At 41.8% G+C, this 21059-nt stretch overlaps 1 protein-coding gene and 1 long non-coding RNA gene across 2 annotated transcripts in view; one reads left to right on the top strand and one right to left on the bottom strand.

Moving 5' to 3' along the window:
* The window catches only part of LOC125879366 (uncharacterized), a 30183-nt gene extending 28297 nt beyond the window's left edge, over positions 1-1886 (bottom strand). Inside the window, exon 1 of the long non-coding RNA XR_007447859.1 lies at positions 1811-1886. This is a non-coding gene — a long non-coding RNA (uncharacterized LOC125879366). The remainder of the gene's footprint in view (positions 1-1810) is intronic.
* LOC125879365 (C1q-related factor) lies at positions 1879-20804 on the top strand. The gene is made up of 2 exons (XM_049561206.1): positions 1879-2602; positions 18553-20804. Exons 1-2 carry the CDS (start codon positions 1994-1996, stop codon positions 18730-18732), a joined length of 789 nt encoding a protein of 262 aa, XP_049417163.1. The 5' UTR covers positions 1879-1993; the 3' UTR covers positions 18733-20804.
* Positions 20805-21059: the final 255 nt, after the last annotated feature.

Raw genomic sequence — 21059 nt, 5'->3', positions numbered from 1 at the left:
CACAGGGAAAACATACAAACACAAAAGGGCCCGAGCGAGCCAGCGGGTTTAAACCAGGAGCTCTCTTGCTGTGAGGCGACAGTGCTAACCACTGCATTGTTGTGCACTGTTTTCTAGTGAATTTCAAATCCACTATGAACAAGCAGCTCCAGAGCGTTACTTTTCAGACATGATTTTAACATACTGAATATTTAAACCGATAATTTAGATCTCTGTGACCTTGAACTGCTCATTGGATTGTGTGTGGTGTTTGAGCTACCAGCTGTATTGGCTTCAGTTTTGTGATTCAAAGCCAGAGATACCAGTGCAAATCCGCCTCTGCTGTTTCTACCGTTGCCTCTGTGAGGCTGACATGAACACTTTTTTCCCCAGTTGGCGGTTCATATTGACATGGACGTGCCATATTCTCTCCATCCAGCTTGATTTATTTGTCCATTTTGTGTTTTGAACTGTATTAGGACCAGAGACACTGAAGACCAACCTCTCCGCAAACACATATTTCACATGATGACTATGTTTGTTTGCCATCTACAGACTTTGTCATTTGCTTTCTTACTTTACCATTCATCACTCTAAGGGATGAAAATGTCAAACAAATGACATCACTGCTGCATATAGATTTTTTTTTCTCCCAACCAGGACCCTTGATTTGATAAAAACCATGAAATCAATACCTAAAAAAAGACACCAATAAGAAACGGTGTCAGCGCATTCAGGTGGAGAAACAGGGTTATTGACACGGGGGAAAGGCAAAGGGGGGAATAAAATAACAGCAGAGCAGAGTCAATGTCAGGGGCCCTTTGCAGAAGGATGGATTGGCTGCTTTTACCCTTTAGTGGCCCTATGTAATGTGCTGATAAGATCATTAAAAAAAGTTTTCAAACAGTTCTCCTACATGTGTGGTTGCATTTTTAATTTGCATTATACAGTTCAAGCTGTTGGCTCATGAATTCTTGGCATTAAGTTTTATAATTAGCACCTTTTTTTTATTTGAGTGAGAAGCTGCTAGCATTTCCTGGCAAAGCAGATTTAAGTGTTGTCTTGTGTCTGTGCACATATATGCATGAATCTCTAGAACCCACCTCCAGGAAAAGAAAAAAAAAAAGATTGTCTTTCCACAGCTCCATCTTTATTTTTAGAGTCTGGATGCTGATGAGAGAGAGGAGAAAGCAAGGGAGTGAGAAATGGCATCAAAAGTGGGGAGAAGGAGGAGAGCAAGGGGCGAAGAAGAGAGAAGGATGAAAGAGGGGGAGTAAGATGGTCAGGGGGGGTCGTGCTGGTTCCTCGCTGGTTCAGGAGAGTGTTAGAAAGAAATGCAATGTGATGAGAGTCCTTCCTCTGAGTGAGCCGGAGAGAGAGAGAGAGAAGGGGACGTTACCACACCAACCTCTCACTCGATGGGGGAGCAGAGGGGAGGGGGGGCTCCGCTGCTACCGCCGTATAAAAAGCCAAGCCTGAGAATCCAGCACCACAAACTCACCACACATACACACACACACACATACACGCACACACAGATCCAGTGGCTGCTCTGTATCTCTCACACTCACCCACTCTCATCATTTTCTCTCTCTCTCTCTCTCTCTCTCTCTCTCTCTCTGTCTCGCTCCCTCTGTCTCTCACTCCATTCCACTGGGATCTGCATCCTTCTTGCTTCTTTTCACAAGTCAGATTGTGTTTGTAAGTACGGGCTGAATGTCTCCCTGTGTATGCTTGGGTCTTTTTGTATGTGTGAGTGACTGGTTACCTACTTTAGTGTGACTGAGCAGAGCAGTGAGGAGTATCAAGTGTATGTGGGTCTCTGTCTCACCCTCACACACTCGCCGGTCCTCTTGCAAGTCTTCTCGGGATCTCTGGATCCCTTTCGACGGTGACAGGCTCCCCACACCAAGCAGTCACCATTTCCGCCCCCGGGAGACCCACGCTGGCAGCGCAGCCCCTTCCCCGACTCAGCATCGGGAGGAAGACCCTGGTGGCGGCTGCTGTAGGGGTTATGCTGGTCCTGGTGCTGGTGGTCCTCATCCCCGTGCTCGTCAGCTCTGTGGGTACAGATGCCAGCCACTATGAGATGCTGGGCACCTGTCGTATGGTGTGCGACCCCTACTTAAACAAGGGCACTCCGGCCAGCAGCACCAGCTCCACTGGTCTCCAAGCTGAAGCAGAAGCGTTAAGCGACCACAGCAACGTGCTTCCACCCTCCACCTTACTGCAAGGCCCACAAGGGAAGCCTGGCAGGCCAGGCAAGCCCGGACCACCCGGACCACCGGGAGAACCAGGGCCACCAGGACCTGTGGGGCCTCCTGGTGACAGAGGGGATCAGGGAAGGACTGGGATTTTGGGTCTGGGGGGGAATGGAGCTATCAGCACGGCCACCTACAGCACAGTGCCTCGGGTGGCCTTCTATGCAGGGCTTAAGAACCCCCACGAAGGCTACGAGATCCTCAAGTTTGACGACGTGGTCACCAACCTAGGCAACAACTATGATGGCATTTCGGGCAAGTTCATCTGCAGCATACCGGGCACATACTTCTTCATCTACCATGTGCTGATGAGAGGAGGGGACGGCACCAGCATGTGGGCAGACCTCTGCAAGAATGGCCAGGTTAGTGCTTTGAAACTTTTTTCTGAGTTTCCTTTCCACAGTGTGAGCATAGCTGACTCCCCTGATGCTCACTCTCTTCATCTCCCTCGCTGCCTCCTCTTTTAAAAAAAAATCCACACTGTATGAAGCCGATTTTTCATAAGCCAGTGAATAAAAAGTGACATTGTAAAGCAAGCGTGCGCATCTGCCGTGCGCCTCCAAAGCCCAGAGCGCACAGCTGTGGCACCCAGCGCGCCTGGAGATAAAGATGCGTCGACTGGTTGCAACCCGCGTCCCCTCTTTGCATGATGCGTCCTGACATTGCCGCGTCCCGCGATCCAAAGGACGGTCGCCGTTTGGGCTGAACAGGGAGTGCGCAGCGATCTTTTTGCCTTTACACTGTAAAATTTGGAAATCGATCCGTTGTTCCGTTTTCTGTCTGAAATAAGATTAATATCTAAAGCAATTTAATAGCAGCTTGTGCCAGAGTGTTGGCATCTACTGGGGCTTTTAAAGTGATGATGAAAAAGAATTTGCTGTAGTTGGAAATGTTTGATGTAGTCGCCTGTCATTTAGTTTTATTTTATCATGAATTGTTAAGTGCTTTTTTGGAGTGTTTATACTCTATTTTGAGTTCATAGTCATTCTTTTAATATTATTATAAAAAAGCCAGTGTGTATACCTAATTACCTTCGCGTTTCTTTTATTACAAATGTCTCATATAACTTCTAGATTATGTGGATAAGCGTAAAGAGTGGATGGGGAAATTTCGAAGAAATTTCGCTGACAATATTTGGACGACACCTGTCTTTGCAAGCCCACCGGATCGTGCTGTCTGTCCACCGCTGCACCCATCTGTCTTTGCAGTCGCGTTAAATGCATTAGGACGTCTACATGATCTATTCTCGGCTTCTTTGATGCATCATTTTAATGGGGCTCTAATTTTATTTTGCGCCCCGGAGGGTCTTCTCAGGTTGGTTAATGTGTGCCAGTGTAGTTTGCAGCCTTCCGATCAGCCGTCAGATCTCTTATCTTCAAAAGTGGCTCGGAAATACGTTTTGCCCGTAAAAAAGATGGATGTTACGCTACAGTTATTGCAGATATTGTTTTGATTTGTTTGCTCAAGCTGCAACTGCGTCTCTTTCATATAGTTTGTTGACAGTATTATGAAAAACATAAAATTTATTAATGTTATGAAGCAAAGAAGCAACCTTACATTAAAAAAAAGACTTTCACATCTGATACCACAAAACTAACACAAAAAAGAAAAAAAATAGTCAATACTAGACATCTGTCCTAAAGTGCATTATACTGATGAGAAATCATGAGAAAGCAGAAGTTATGAGGTTGCCTGCATTGCATCTCACACATTGTCATGCTTGTTCAGTTTTAACTGCCTGCTTCACACACTCAGCTGCACTTTATTTCTCCCCATCATAAGTCTCTGTGCTCAAAATGTGTTGTACACATGGAGACACACAGTGCTGTAATGAGATATGCTGACATGGTTACAGACATTTTTTCTTACTGTATAAGTGAGATCACACTTACAGGGGACAGGAAATGCATCATTTGTAGTCTATTTGTTTCTGATTCGCCATCACCAGCTTGCTTTACAGCCAGAAACACAGAGCTCTGCAATGAGATAAGGTGAATAAAGAGTATTAGTTAAAATCCACTAAATATGGTCCTTCAACTGTCATTTCACATAACAGCCCAGCAGCCTGTGTCACATCACAATAATTTCACTTTCTTAAGTTATTAATGTTTTGCCAGTGGAATTAAAAGAATCTATTTAGAAACACAGAGTTAGATTAAAGCTCAAAGCTCTCACACAGTTACAGTACAGTATTGTATGAGTGTATATGTGCACGATGGAGATAAAATAACAGCTGGCATCGGCTCTGTGGAGTGAACCTGCAGTCTCACCAAGGCAGCCAGAGGTTAATTTCTTTCACCTCGCCAAGTTCACACCCAGCAAAAAAAAAAAAAGAGAGTTACAGCAATCGCCTTCTATATATAATGTCTCACTCAACAGTAATGTTTATGGGTGGGCGTAAAAGCATTGATATATAATAGAGGAAGAAGAACATATGTTCCTATAAAACGCCTTCTGTTCCCGCTTCGTTGTGCTCCCTAGAGGAGGGTGTGGAGGTACTTAAGTTAGACGCACACAGTGTGTATCTCCAGAGACCCGCGTAATGTTTATAAAGTGCGTCTCTTCCTCTGTCTTCCTCTGTCCTGTGCACAGCTTATGCATAAACACGCTGTCCCCTTGCTGTGGTGTTTATTAGGTTTTGTGTTTGGCTGATGGAGAAGGCCCCAGAGCCTTTGACTGTGTAAATGAGTGTGAATGGTTATAAATGTTGGGGCCAACTTATGCTACATCATTGATGAAGTGCTGAGAGTCAAACTGAAGCTCCGACAGTCACACTGGTGCTTTCCTCAGCTCATTAAGGCTGCAAAAAGCTACACTGTGAGCTGGGACAGGGGAGGCCAGGGAATTGCAGACAATACTAGTATTTTATCATCTTTTGGCTTTAGTGAAGCAGCGGGCTTCCAGGCCCTGCAGTGTTGTTTCATCCAGCATGTGCTCCTCCCACTCCGGGGGTTCTTACAAGCTGTGTCTACCATCAGCATCCATGGGTTATTTCTTCCCCTCTTCTTCTTCCACTTCCAGACTGCAATGCATGAATCCCAACACTGTCCCCATAACTTTGATACTTTTCAAGCTCGACCAAAAAAGTGAGCTTCCTGGTAAACAAACAAATAAGAAATCTATTTTCAGCACAGTGCATTTCATCCGCTTTCCAAGTTCCTCTCCACACACTCTTTTGGCTTCTTCGTCGCCTGTTCTTTTACACGCGTGCCAAATATTCCAACCAATCCTATACTCTCTCCAGTAAATCAACACTTTGCTATAACCTGTCTTGGACACATCCTGAGAGACACAGCAGTGACAATGAAGACAAATTCACCGGACACAGTAGAAGGGGGAGAAAGAAAAGGGGACAGAAAAGACATAGTTATTGTGCTATTGTGCCATCCAGTCTATTTAATTGTAATTAAAAAGCTTGAACCAGATCCAGGATGTGTTTGCGCTTCCCCTCTCCATTCCCTTCTTAATATTGTTATTAATCCGCAAAACCGTTTCAGAGTTAATTAAAAGCAATGACTTCAGCGTCAGTCTCTCAAGAGGACCATAGTGAATAATCACTCTGTCTCCTCCTTTAATAAGCTTCAACGTCCTTCGTGCACATGGCTCTTCCTTTGCAATTACCGCTGCAGTCTCCTCCTCACATACACACACATTCACACATGCTCACACGCACACGCATACGTGCATGTTTGCCCCCCCTCTCCTAACCCACTGCTGCCTCAACCCACCCCGACTGTGCACTGCCCTCCATCTCTCCTCTATGTCAGGTCTACAGGAGCTCACTTTTCTAAAGGAGCAGAAAGTTTTCATCTTAAAAGGAAAACTTCTCTTTAAGAAAACAGCAAAACAGGATCCAGATTGCGGTATCACAGAATCGATTTGCTAACACACAATGCCATCAATATTCTTCATTGCTCTCAAGTGATGCATTGCACTATAGCAGAATGAGTTAGAGCGTGCCATCCTTCTCTTAGATTTTGTTTTACGCTCACCTTGCTTCAAAGAGATTCTTTTATTTTATTTTGCCTTAAGTGTTGCTCAGGTTCAGTCCTGTGTCATTTCCCTCTGACACTATTCGCCCCGGTCTATCATAGACACCTCCAGGGGGGGTCTTCAGCTCTGGTGCACATGAGCACAAGACTGTTTATCCTGCTGCTGTATATCCGGGTGAATCCCACGCATTGTGTTTAGCACGTGGTGTCAATCCCAACATTAAATACAGGAGCTGAGCCATCTGGATGAGGGCCTGCTCTGTTTGATTAGGTTATATGCTCCAAAGAAAGGTGTGAATAACAAAAAGAGATTCCATTCAATAGCTTGTCACTCAAGATGGGCTGTGGTCTTTATTGATTTTTCACAAGATACATTATTTTGTATTTTCCAGTTCAAAAATGAAAGCAAAAGTGTGACTGCAAGCACTAAACGCACAAGGTGTCTGCACACACATACAGCAATACTTAGACTTGATTAATTTTAACATTCTGGTAATGTTCAGACCTGCTATTCTTCATCGTGGTCTGACTTCAGCACTGAGAGGCCTCTGTGTGTCTGCCCGGTGTAACAGAGAGACTCTGTCTGAAATAGACAGACTGGGTTTGAGAGAGCCACCCTCAGTCCCTCAGCCTCTTTGCCTGCGGTATTGATCCCCTTATGTGTATGCGTGCATGCCTGTGCGTGCATGTACGCGTCTCTTCCCTTCTTCTGACAGAATCATTTCTTCCTGTGTGATGTATACCGTGACATATCCTCTATAATCAGCCCGAGAGGTAGTGGAGGCGGACCTTTGGCCTTGATCTGCTGTGTAATTGGACATTGGATTTGACACTCTGCCGAGTGGAACATTAGAGCTGGTCTAATTAGGTGCGAGGGCTATCAAATGAAGATTGGCCCATGTTGTTAGGAAATACCACACAGATTGGAAATGTCAAGATGACATCGAGCTGTCATCTGCAAGCACAGGGAAGAAAATCTATCATTTATTGGTGAAGTTTCAAAACTTGCTTGAAAACTGCCCACCACTTGTCTTTAATAATCCTATTACTTTAAAACATTTTACACTGAGCTCCTCAAATAGAGAGCTATTAGAACCCAGCAGTGCACACACTCCCCGTGCTGGCATCTCAGATTAAGTAGCTCATGAAAAACTGCTATAATGTCTCGTGTTTTCGCGAGAGCAAAAACATACGGTCTAAAACAGGCTATGGATTGTCTCCTGTGGCTGGCTGACTCAAGGATGCTATGGTGTTGACTCACAAGTCTTCATTATAATGAGGGCCATATGGGAGATAGACAAGTGCCCCTGGCCCTCTTATGCAAACATCTCTCTCTGTCTCTCCCCACGCCCCTGACATTTAGCCGTCCCCCGAATTCAGTCTTCAGTGATACCCACAATTATCCTTTCCCTCTTCACAGGAAAGCAGCAAGTCAATGGCTTCAAATGACTCACAGTCTGGTACATAAATCAATGTGTTTAACACCTCCTGCCACCCCCCACCCCCATAAAATTAATATGGGTAAGACATCAAAAATCACCCAGTAAGAGAGGATTAATCGACTACTGTATGAAAAATGCATGTCATAGCAAAGCTGTCTCTTGTCCAATACACACGGAAACTCTCTTTGCCTCATTTTAGAGGAGTCTTTTTTCATTTTAAGGAAAAAAAAGGGAAAATCTCAGTGCCTCAGGGTTACTAGGAAGCACACTGGAAAAACAGGCTTAGTGTGAACAAAGGTTGGAAATTTTGCAGTAAAAGTCTCTTTTCAGACAATGCCGGGGGCAGTGATTGTGGGTTTGCAGTTGGGGCTAGAGGCACACAGTGCTGTGTATCTCAGTAATTAACTGAGAGTGATGAGTCGGACACAGGAAAGAAAAGAGTGGCTGGATTGCAGGTCAAAGTTGATGCCTCTTTTTCCCCACCACTGTTTCCTCTGACAAGCCTCTTTCAGTGGCTTGGACTTGCTTTCATCCTCTTTGTTGCCACTGCTACAATTGCAATCATAGGCTTAGATTTTAGGGGGAATGCAGGAGACGTGTCCCCTTCAATATTTAGAACAGGTGCATTCGTCAGCCCCTATAAAAACATTAAAGTAGCAGAGGACGACGTTTGACGCTCAAAATTTCGTGGTAGAGGACCCCTCAACCTCTTTTTCATATGTGCCCTCCCTCAGTACCAAAGCAATGAAACAAAACCTATGCCCTTCATTACAATCCTGTAATTCTGGCCTCCAAAAGGCTTCTTCAATATCTGGATTACACATCAGTGGTGCATGTGATAAACTAATGAACTAATGCCCGACTCCAGACTCACCTTTAGCATTAGTTTAAGCAATTTCATAAACAGCGAGAGGTTTGTGCAGCAAAGTCATTCTGTTTCAAAGGAGGCTGAGCAGGTACAAATAGAACAGCTGGTGAAATTAATTCAGGAAGCCTTTTCCTACTCTCGTCTGACAGATGGCAAATCTCCTGTTACCATTTCATTCCTCTTATCATGTTTTCACTTAGGTTCCTCCGACAAATAAACCTGTAACACATGGGAGACCCAGAGCTTTCTGACACCACAATTCTCTCACAACCCGTTGTAGTTTCCTGTTCTCATTATTTCAGTAAAATTGCATCTCATGCGTATGCACAAAAATGCACACGGATGTACGTGCATTTCTCTCCTTCATTTTCTGTGTGTGCATTTGTTTGTGCGGCGCAGTGAAATGTTGGACCGGGCTCAATAGCGGTGGCAAGATATCTAAGCTGCTATTAAGCATGCGGTTCACGGCTGGAATGTTCAAACACAATTAGACGGCAGTACACTTTGATTTAAAGAGGACCAATAGACTCGTTGATCCAAAATGGAGGCTCAACATCAAGTCAACAAATCCCTGTCAGGGAAGCCACAAGACATGTCCTTGTCACAGTGACAAAGCCTCTTGTAAGATGTCCCAGTGGGACATTACCAGCTCCTCCTGCACCAGACACAACAGATAAAACTTCAAATTGTCAAGATTTTCATAAACAGCACTCTATTAAGGACACACTACAGCTGCTGGATAAAAATAATGGAAACTGCCTTTTCAATAGAGGCTCACTGTAAGAAGAAAAATAACCATACCACTTTATTGTGCAGCCGTGACAGTCAGTATTTTAAAAAGTGTCACAAATTCATCTCAGATCCCTCACATAAACAGCTCTATTATTGATAACTGTGATGTTCATATTCACAGTTATACTGTGCACAAGTTAAGAGAATCCCCAGTTCACTTTCCCTTGCACACATTATCTATTAAGCTCCAAGCACAGCCTTGATTTTCTGTGTCTCCACTCAGAGTATTATTCAATCAAAGCCATCACGTTGACGATATGACGGATGCAAACACGCACGAGCAGCCACAAGGAAGACAACATCGCCTGACACCTCATTTACCATCGCTGGATCCGGCGCTTACAGCCTCATGCTTTGTTTGTCTTGTCAAAGTTCCTCTACATATTCCGCGTCAAGGTCACGCACTGCCAGTTGGCTGTTTGTCCTGCTCATCTCTTGCTATATATCTGCCATACCCTGCATTTGAACCTCATATCCCTAACAAGTTCCTTGTGTGCACTGGAGACAAAAGAAGAAAACAGAAAAAATGGCTCCAATAGGAGCTCCCTGATCATTATTTCAAAAATAGTGAGAGGCTTTATTCATGCGTGCTTATCATTGAAAGCAAACGAAGGAGGTCTAGACTGCGGCAGTTCGTCTCAGAAGGGGATAAAAACCATTAGAGCAAAGAAACAAAACAAAACAAAAATATCATTGTGGAAGAAGGATTTCAGGAAAGTTTGCTTTCACCAGGGCTTTGCTCGCTCTGTCTCTGCTAAGGAAAAATGCTGTATTTGTATTGTGCCCCTCCTCCCCACAAAAAACAAACAAACAAAAAAGCATAAATCATGCACATAAAAACGGCTTAAATTTAACTCCTTAAAGAGCAAGTGAAGAGAATAATTTAAGATATATTACACATCTGTGACATTGCCAGAGGTTCTGTGTGAGCACCTGGAAAGCTAATATTTTGATAAAGTTTCATTAAAATCCCAACTGACAAATCCTCCTGAGCCATCATCACCCACTCCCTCACCAACCCAAGGCGCTAACCCTCTAATAGGATAGTGTTGACTTTGCACGCTCGGGGCACATCATATCATATTAATATGCTCTGGACGCTGGCATCTCAGAATCAGAACAGGAGGGTTTGTTTGCACATCGATATGAGCTGTGCTAGATTTAATCAGGAGGATAAACAATAAAAAAGTACAACATTCCATATATTACTCCTGCATCTTAAAACCTCTCCTCAGAATTTAATTATCCAGATTAGCCTTTACGGCACTCGCACGTTTCATACCAACGTGACTTTCAACTGTCCATGTCATGTTGTGAAAAAGCAAGACACCCTTCAGAGCTTCTCCATCTTTAAACATAAAGAAGGTGATTTGGAGGATGTAGTTAAGTTTCTCTCAATGCAGCCCGAGGAAGGTCATTAGGACTGAAATGTTGCTGAACATAAATGACTCTCTGAACAAAGATTACTTCAAGTGTTGTGCCCACGCTTGATGTTCTTTTGATTTCACCTGGCTCACTATAAAGATTTTTTGTATATTCCCTTTTCTTGTTCATTTCACCCACCACTACAAAATTGAGTTTTTATTTCAAATCACTGACAATAACTCTGTTGAGATGGCTGAAGAAGTGTCAACCTTGCTCCTCTCTGCTTCACAACTCAATGCGGGGAGCTGAAGGCAATGGAAAAAAAACAGCTCTGTCTTTGAAAATTATTCGCAGAATGTCTGATGGGTTGCGTGAAGACTTCACAAGAAATCCAGCAAAAATATTGGTCTATGACTAAAAGCTTCATAATGATCTGAAGGCACAGTTATCTGCAAGCAATTAAAATTTGACATTATGTTAAAACTTATGAGAATAATTTTGCAGTCCATGCTGGATTCCTGTATTTAACATAGAAAATCAGTGTTAATAATGGTCATAAATAGTTTTCCCTCTCATCCAGTGACACAGAGAAACACTGTGTCAGCACTCACCGTGTTGATTTATGCTATGATATTAGCAGAAATGTTGTCCCACCAAAGACGAAGTGCTGTGAAAAGATGCTCTCTAATCTAATTCTACCGACATACTGTAACACACAGCCTGGTTTGGCCAGGTTCAATATAAGGTGTCACAGATATGGCACCTTTCCCCTTAAATGCTTTTTACAGTAGTGGTGCAGGAAAGACTCACTCTAGCCTCAAGTGTAACTGTCTGTTTGTCATTGTGTTGCTCGGGAGAAAAGCACTTAAGACTCTTACATGCTTCTCTTACGAAATGTTCTGGTTTCTATCACAGGCTTTAACATCTACACCTTGAAAATAAATAAATGTAAGGAGTGATTTGCTGTTTCTTGAGTCTATCACGTACTGTAACAGTGATTCAAACTACTGAATATTCAACTCGTGAAAGACTTTGCACACCTCTGCACACTTTGATGTTTCCAAAAGCAGGTAGTAAAAAAGTAATAGAAGATGATGGGAGGGTTTAGTATTAACAGTGACAGCTATTATGGCAGAAAAGACAACAGGAAGAACATCCTGTTACACTTTCTATGACGCCCATGTCTTCAATGCATCATGAACATATTTATGTGTTCTAATCTGCTTTTAGCACCATATAATTATAGCTAAAGGCACTCATAGATATTCAGAATACTTTATAACAATAACCATTACATGCTTCAAAGCATTTCATAATGAGTTATGAGGTCTAGTATCATCATACTTCATAATGGCTGGACACTTTTTTTTTTGCAATAATCTAAGTGTATTGTAATGGTCACAGCTGTTGTACATTATCATTTTATTATGCATTCTAATAACTGTTATAATGCATTATACTTTTGTTATGAGCTACCTTTAGTGGTCATTGGATGCTTTAAGTGAAGTTATGAAAATCCTAAGGTGTGGCTAGTTAGACATCACTATAAGTGGTCACTGTTTGCTTTTAGTAAGGTAAACAAAAATATATCAATGCTATGTAAGAACAACACACAAAACATTATGAAATTAATTTGTTTGCTTCACTCATCATAACAGAAATCGAGCCCTTTGGGACAACCTCTCAATGATGAACAACTAAATGACGGACATTTACCTTTAACTAATGTAATGGTTCCTCCAAAAACTCACTCTTAAGACACACTTGACTCAAATTATAGACCATACCTGCAACCATTTTACTTTACCTGCAACTGTATATCAAGAGTATGACTATGAACTGCTAAACTAGTACTGGGAAGGTACTCAGAGTCAGTGTTGTAATGTAATGAATACTTTGTGTTCTCTGGGAGTATCTGTACTTTACTTGAGTTTTTATATTTCTGTCAGCTTTCATTTGTATACCACTACATTTCCTAAACAATATACATACTTTTACCCCATATATTTCCCCTGAGCATCTTAGTTACTAACTACAAAATAGGGAAGGAAAGGAGGAAGGGAAGGAACAACTTGTTTTTAATTCAAGTGCATTGTACGCTCCATTTAGAAATAAACTCCATCATTGTAAAATTCTGATCGCTTGCTTTGTTCTATTAACAGCATTTATTTTTACTTACTTTTACGTACTTTTACTTTCAATACTTCAATACCTTTAATATCATAAAATGACTTTGATACATAAGTACAGTAAATATCAGATACTTTTACACAAGTAATATTCTAATAAATAACTTTCACTTCTGCCAAAGACATTTTCTGGTGAGAAATCTGTACTTTTACTCAAGTATGGCTTTCAGGATCTTCATCTACCAATACCCTAATTTGAATTTACGATGAACATTTACATTTCACTTGTGTAATGTTTCCTTCACAAACTCTAAACACTAAATTATCTGGTCATATGGCATTATCGAACACTTTATAATGTGCTATGACTTTTTCCATGAAGTGTTATGAATATTATTGAGTTGTAACTATAATCATATGGTGCTATAAGTAGATTATAAGGCATTATAAATATGTTTATAATGCATTATAGACATGAGCATAATGGAAAGTCTTTATCAAACTTAGCTTCATGAACAGAATCCGTTGAACACAGTGTTCGAGGAGTCACATCTGGGAATTGTAGACGACATTAATAAAAAACTAACAAACAAACCAAAAATAGAAGCTAACTGTGGATTATTTATTACTTTAATATATCTAAATGTCAGGAGAACCTGTTCCAGGCTCCCTGTTAGGTTTGGCAACAGTTATTCTCTTTGTGCAGGAGAGCTCTGTCAGTAGCTGGCCTCTCCGAACATTTGTCAATATGCCTGTTGTGTGCTCTCCTTAAATAGGCCAACTAATTATTGGGCATCCTCTATGCCGCCTGTTGGGCCAGCTTGACAACACCCGCTCGAAAAGCCACCATTTAAAGCTGTGTGGACAAACACTGAGCCAAGGTAAGGGCCAGAATGGACTTTGGAGACCTGATAATGAGCCACAAGAAAATACTTCAAATGCACGTAAACTATTGATTTTGATCCAACCTTACGACCAGACTAAGTGACTAATTGGCTTATTTAACCAATGGATACTTTAAAGGATGTACAGCGCTTTCTTTTTTATCTCAAGAGAAAATAATGATCTTTTAGTTCGATTCTATTTAAGTTACGACCGATGCAGTTCTCCTTGTTACTAACTGTTTAATAGCACGGAAATACTGTGCAGACTGTAAGCATTTGGAGAGTGGCACAAGTTTTGTTCTGCTCTGAAAAAATGCCTATTAGGTTGATGTACCAACGCAGAGCCTCTTCACACCACCTTGTATTAAATTGCATCTTGCATCTAGATTGTATGGAAATATCATTTTACATTTACACCTGGTATTAATATGTGTCTCCAGTGTCCACATTGAGATCTAAGCACTCTGTCCAGCTCAAACAACTGATCAGTTGTAGCTGTTCTTCACCAGCTGCTTTGCCATTGCTTCGTAAATGACTTGGTTGCAAAATACATTGCAAAGTTTTGCTTGAACACTTTTGTTGGATTGTATTGAAAGCAGGCACTTGGTCTTGTCTTGACTCAATCTATGAGTGTCTTGAATATCCATAAGCATTTTTACTTCCTTCTTGTTGGCAGCTTAACTTGCTAACTGGCTAATGGCTGCTCTCTCGTTGGCTTGGAACAGCCGTGCATGATTACGTATTTCTGCCCACATAGTTGTTCAATGTGGATTAAAAACCACCACTTGGGTGGTTTGGCTGATTGCATCACAATCCATCCACAGTTTTGGGTGCATTTCCACCTGTACTGTCATGTGGTCAGCACTATCCAACTGCAATCACATCACCCAAAACACACTTTAATGCTAGGTGCGACAGTTTAGGAATTGTAATCATTTTTATAGTCAGTTTTAGGTGACCAAAGTTACCTGACACTAATGTAAATTAAGTCAGTGTTTAGTTCTACATCGTTTGTGGTCCATTATTAGCTGCAGTTTATGACCCACAGAGCCACAGTCATGGAGATGCTCTGCTGGGCCTGTACAGTGGCCATATTTCCATCTTGCCTGTTTCAGGGGCTTTTTGCCTTCAGTTTGGTCCTTGGCAAATAAATAACACACATGCTAATTTGGACACTGCAAATAAAATCATTTAAGGCTCATTTATACACCCTTTATGTACAAAAATAGACATTCATTTCAAACATTTAGATGTTACTGCACACTCTAATGGATGTATCTATGCCACATAAATCCATCTGACCAAACGAGAGGGTGGAGTCAAATGTTTCTAAAGATAACAAACATAGAGATGGTGGAGGACACTGTAATAATGTACCTTTTAACAAAGACAGCGTTGTGGACTGCAATGATTTGTGAGGCCTGACCATGTGGACTGACCATTCTTTGACTATGTTACCGATTTGTTCTGTTCCGCCATTTTTAAAATATCTTTTTCTCGCTTAACCTACTCTACACTGCCTTTTTGGTACTACTCTGTTTTGTCCGTATCTGTAAGCCTTCAGAAAATATGCACAAATACAGACAAAAGCAATGAACAGAAGACATGAATGTAGAGTATGGGCAGAAGGCTCTGTCTCTATTCATATACACATCTAACAATAAGCATAAATGAGCCCTTAGTTTCCATCCTGCAGTATGGTCTTCAATTTGGGAAGGCTCCTATATTGTTGATGATGTGAATCTGAACACCTTCTTAGAGCTTTCAGCTTACAGTAATTGTTTAATGGGGGACTGCACCAATTTTCCACATCAAAGTCTGATTATACATGTCTTGGGGAGCACTTCCACATATGTTAAAAAAAAAGTTGTAAAAGCCTTTTGATGCTCCAGAGGGAGCGGCACAATTTCTGACAAACTGCCTAAAGTGAGGTCAGTTGAGGGAAAGAAGCGAGGTTACCAGACCTCTACCGCCCGCTCCTCATTTCTGCTCAAGGCTACAATGGCCTTCACTAGCATTACACACCCAAATCTCCGACTGAACTGTGGATGGTGGAGTGGCATTGCAGGTAATTTAGGCACAAGGTTTTGGGAGGAAGAAAAATGCATGAGATAAAAAATAAAACACAAAAAACAATATCTCTAGTTTTGTCTTCAGTATGCACTTAGTTCCAAATCTAATGTGCTTGATTTCAGAGCCAAAGTGACAGAAAATACTGTATGTCACTGTCCAAATACTGCACTTTACTGAATAAGTTATACGTGTCTGACTTTTGCGGAGGATCATATTTAATTAGGCTGCAGCAGGCAAAAGCAACATCCTGTCTGTGACCTTCACTGTATGCCACTGCCTTTTCTTATTTCGGCTCACCCTCCTTAAATTTTATTTGGCAAAGAGAAGGCTACAAACCGTTACATGTCTTTAGAAATTCAACTTGGGATGCAGCATTTTAGAGTAAGTCATTGCTGCTGATAACATGTACAATTAGTCTCTGTCACACACACACACACACACACACACACAGAGTCACACACACAGTCACACACACTCACGCTTGAAAACACAGCTATTGTTTCAGCGCCCACTTGGCACCGCAGCTACACTTTCCTCCCCAGAGAGAGAGAGCATGTTTGTGGTGGAGGTCTTAATTAGCCAGGACAGGTTATTTAGAATCCGCTCCAAATGTCCTATGGCCAGACTGGCAGGATACACACTCAGACACACACACACACACACACACACACACACACACACACACACACACATACACTCACACACACACACACAGAAATACACTCAGACAAAGGCAAACATAGTGATAAAAATTTGTGTATGATATGCAAACTCATTCCAGAGATTCTTGTCACTCCTCACTCTGTGTTATTCTGCTTATATTCAGTAGGCGTCTGCCATGCTCCGTTTATTATATTTCTCAGTAGCTTCCACCACAATAAGAAGCCCACAGAGCCAGCCTTGTTGTTGAGTTTTTGAGACTTTCTCTTTCTGCGGACCTTTTGTTCCAAGGTTGAATGTTAGGTCTTGTGTGGAAGACTGCTGGCTTGATTGAACCCATAAATCTGCTTGACAGAAAGGCCTGAGGTTTGACTGACCCTCTGGTTGGTCCTGTAGGTTTAATATCAATATGAAGAACCATTTGTGCCATTGTTGTCTCCAGTAATTCATTTAACTTCAAAATGAAAAACTCTGTGACATTATTTCAGAAAATATACTGAAAAACTAAGCTTTTCTTTTAATCATTTTGGTACATGGTACATTTTCCCTCCATGCAACAAATGTTACTCTGTGGTGGTGTGGCAGCACAGTGATTTTTCAGACTAGTGACAGTTGTTTTAGTGTTTTTTTTTTGTTTGCCCATTCGTTACTTCTGCCAGAAGTTATGACATGTTTATTTTTTCACACTTTTTGTCTCAGTTGTTTGTTAGCTAGTTAATTAGCAGAATATCTTATAACCTTATCAACAGATACCAATACAATGTAATGATGTTTAGATCATGGAAGAAGGAGGGGTGTAGTTTTTAATCATTGTGAGATTTATGAGGCATTTTGAAAGCACAGTTGCTAGAAGAAATTGTATGTTTCTGCAAACCATGGGTATGTTTCATTATTTTCATATCAACATTTTGAGAGTGATGTGGTTGTGATTACATGTATATGATCTGACTTAGTCAGCGGGAGGTGGAGGGGCTGGTGTACGGCGTGACACCTATAGGTGAGTAGGTTGTGACATTGCAGGTCACTGCAGGCCCCTTTTTAAGATCAATAAACAACAAAACCTGTTGTGTTTTAGTGAGACACTGCTGGCAATTCCAGCTGCAATTGTGCCACTAAAATGGGTGTTTTAAGCCAAAACATGATTTTTTTTTTTAACCTTAAGCAAGTGGTTTTTGTGCCTAAACATAACCACATATTCAAAAATTAGTTCTATAACAATAAGTTTTTGTCATATTTGCTCAAACTCACTATAGCCACGCATTAGTGCATGAGACAGATAATCTGTGAAACAAATCCTGTTCCTCAGCCTCCTTGTAGTGCACTCAGCAGCATTTTGTGACCTGGCTGCCATGTTACAGGCAAACAGTTGAGCCAAAATGAAGCATCGCCCACCAGCTGGAGTAAACCTTCTCATTTTACAGCTTAACATTACACTAAGATATGTGTATGAAAACATATGAGGCAAGAAATAGACAATGCAGTAACAGAATCTTGATTCACCTTTGAGCAACACTGCTTAGTTTTACCAACGTTCACGAGCACTGATTGACATGATTGATAGCTGCGTTAGAGACTCCTCAGCTCTGAGTGGTTGTGTTTGTTCAGGCGTGGTGGATAATAGCATATGCCATTAGAAGTATTAAGAGGAGGAGGCAAATGAACATGATTTCCCTCTTACGTACTATTGGATATAGTGATGGTAGCTTTAACTGCAGCCACACTATAGTTAAAACATTATGAAATATTTAAGTCAGTATGTCCACTACTGTACATTATAACAGACAAATATTACATATCTGTGGTTTTCAAAAATGTACAATGCCAACATTTATTCTGGGGAATGGGTTGATTTTTTTAATGTTTCTTGAAGAGAAAAACAACATCAGTGGAGAAAAAAAAATCAGCCACTTACTGTATGTGTAAAACATTTTGATCATTGTGTGTATTTTCTGCAGACCATCATCTGAGAAAAACTGAGCTCATTTTATGTCATTAAAATAAAAAAAACCTAATTGTGAGATTTACTTCATGAATGAAGCCAATATCTTCATATGTACTGCAACTAACAAGCCTCCCCATTCTCCTACATCTGTCCCTGTTCTTCCAGGTTCGTGCCAGTGCCATTGCCCAAGATGCTGACCAGAACTATGACTACGCCTCCAACAGCGTCATCCTCCATCTGGACGCAGGTGACGAGGTTTACATCAAACTAGACGGAGGCAAAGCCCATGGAGGAAACAACAACAAGTACAGCACCTTCTCTGGCTTCATCCTCTACGCAGACTGAGAACAGACAGACACAGAGACAGTCAGACAGGAAGAGATTGAGAGAAAGAGTTGGGGGGTTGGGGGTGTGTGTGTGTGTGTTAAAAGCCGGAATGCTTTCTAGTTTTCCTAATTCTCTCCATCATCACGGACACCTCTGCTTCGTATCCATCAGCCAAGACATCCAGGCTCTGTAGCCGAGTCTGGATGCAAAGCTCCTGAGGATGCACTGAGAGGGGCTGGGCGGTAGGCGTGGGAGGAGTGGGACGTAGGGCGGAGGTGGGCTGGTATTTCCACACTCCTTACCACAAAGCCGACGTGTCAGAAGCTCCTCGCTTTCAGTGTCTCTCCTCTTCAGCCCTGCTCCATTGCACAGAAATATCAACAACAAAAATGAAAACCCTGCAAAAGTGGATGATCTCACCTCTTCTCTCCACAGCAGCAACAGTCGGCTGTGCTGTCAGTGGACTCGATTGACTGAAACTCGTAGTGTTGTTCCGTGCAATTTTCCTTAGAGTGTGTTTTTATTTTGTAGACATGCATACTATTCTACACAGATGAGATTTAAAAAAAAAAAAAAGAAGAATATATTTGTCCCTTGTGAAGATATCCTGTTTGACTGAGAGAACGGATTTTGTGAGATGTTATTTGTGATGCAGCCCAGACATCTAACAGCTGGAAAAGAAATCTTTAAGACTGTCAGTATTTCATGGCAGTGGGTGTTTTTCGTCATCGCTGGGTACAGCAAGGTAACTATATATTGTTCATGTGGAGAATAACAATACATTCTGCACTGTACCTTCTAATGTATCTGAAAAAGGAAACATCTCATATAGAAAAATCCTTTCCACGAAACCACCTCACACTATTTTCGCGCACACACACAATGTCCTGCTGCTGTACGGATTAAAAGTAGAGTTCAAATCGTCTCCTCGATGTTCTAGTTTTGTGTAGATGCTCTACTCGGCACCACCAGCCATGTGATGAAGCAAAATCTTCAGATTCAGAGGTGACCTAGTTGAGGAGTTCTTTCTTCTTCTTTGCTGCGCTGACCTCTGAGCCTTCTCGCGCTGTAAAAAAAAAAGGTTGCTTCTGAAGTGGAGGGCAAGGGGGAAGAAAGTCACAAAGATGGAGACAGAAAGAGCCAGAAGTGAGTGAGATGGTGGGGGGGTGGAGGGGGCGTTCAGGCACAGCAACAGTGAGTGGGCAATTTTTCTGTTTCAGTGTCTCTGAGCTTCACTGGATGTCATCCATTCATTAGCTGCATACTCACTGACACACAGGCATTATGGTAATATTTACTCAACATGGCGGCCTGACAGCTTGCTTGAGAATGAAATTGATTGGGTGAGTGGTCAATCATGACTGCACGTTTGTACGTATGTGTGTATGCGAGCGTGTGTTTGCACGTGTGAGTATGTATGTGTCTGTGCATACCGGTGAGTCTGCATTTTAGCATGTGCCGTGCCATATAGCTACATTGTTCTTTTTCCAGAGTTATTCTGTGCTACAGCCAATGACAGATATTTTCCTCAGCAGCCAATGAGATTGTGCTCTGTAGGGTGGGCAGCCTCTATAGATATGATGAGAAGAACAAACAGCTTGTAAATGAAATCTATGACATGTTTGTCTATCTTATCTTTTGGAATTGTTGAATACATTTAAATAATAAATGGGATTTTTTGAGTGACTTGTCTCAAGAGAATTCTTGTATCCCAAATACGCTAATTAGGGAAAATGATTTGTAAAGGATCTCATTTACTCTGTGAGACTAACTAACTACAGTGCAAACAACATGACTGGAAATGTGTGCCTCTTGTTCTGTTTAAACTGCGAATTTTAACAATGGCCTGTCGGTGCAAACATTAAAAAAAGATCTTATCAGCAAGCCCCTCATCTCTCTTTTCTCTCCAAAAAGTAAAGTATATTTAGGGAGATGGGTGTCGAGGGAGAAATGTCTGAATCTCTCCATCTGTAAAGGTGCGCTCAGAGATAAAGACCCTCCAACTTTAGCAACATCCACCAGTAGAGTAAAATGCCGTTCCTGAATGCTGATGAGTCCTTAAGGAAATGCAGGCTATTCCTCAATCGGCAATCACGGCGTCTTTTCACAGATTCTCATCAACAGAGGCATGATATACCCAGCGAGGAAGTGTGGACCAAGGAGAAAAGACAGGGGGAGGAAAGATTGAGCGAGATAGAAGAGGAGCGGAATATGGTTTGACAAAGACAGATGGAGACACGAGAGAAAGAGTAGGCCACAGAGAGAAGTAATGGGGAAGGGATAGATAGGGAGAGAGAGGGTAAAGAGAAATATAAGGAAGACAGACAGAAGGAGAGGGGGGCTGG

This window comes from Epinephelus fuscoguttatus, linkage group LG19 (genome assembly GCF_011397635.1).
Source record: "Epinephelus fuscoguttatus linkage group LG19, E.fuscoguttatus.final_Chr_v1".
Taxonomy (NCBI): domain Eukaryota; kingdom Metazoa; phylum Chordata; class Actinopteri; order Perciformes; family Serranidae; genus Epinephelus; species Epinephelus fuscoguttatus.
The sequence above is the reverse complement of the archived record's forward strand: the minus strand, read 5'-3'. Positions and strand labels throughout refer to the sequence as shown.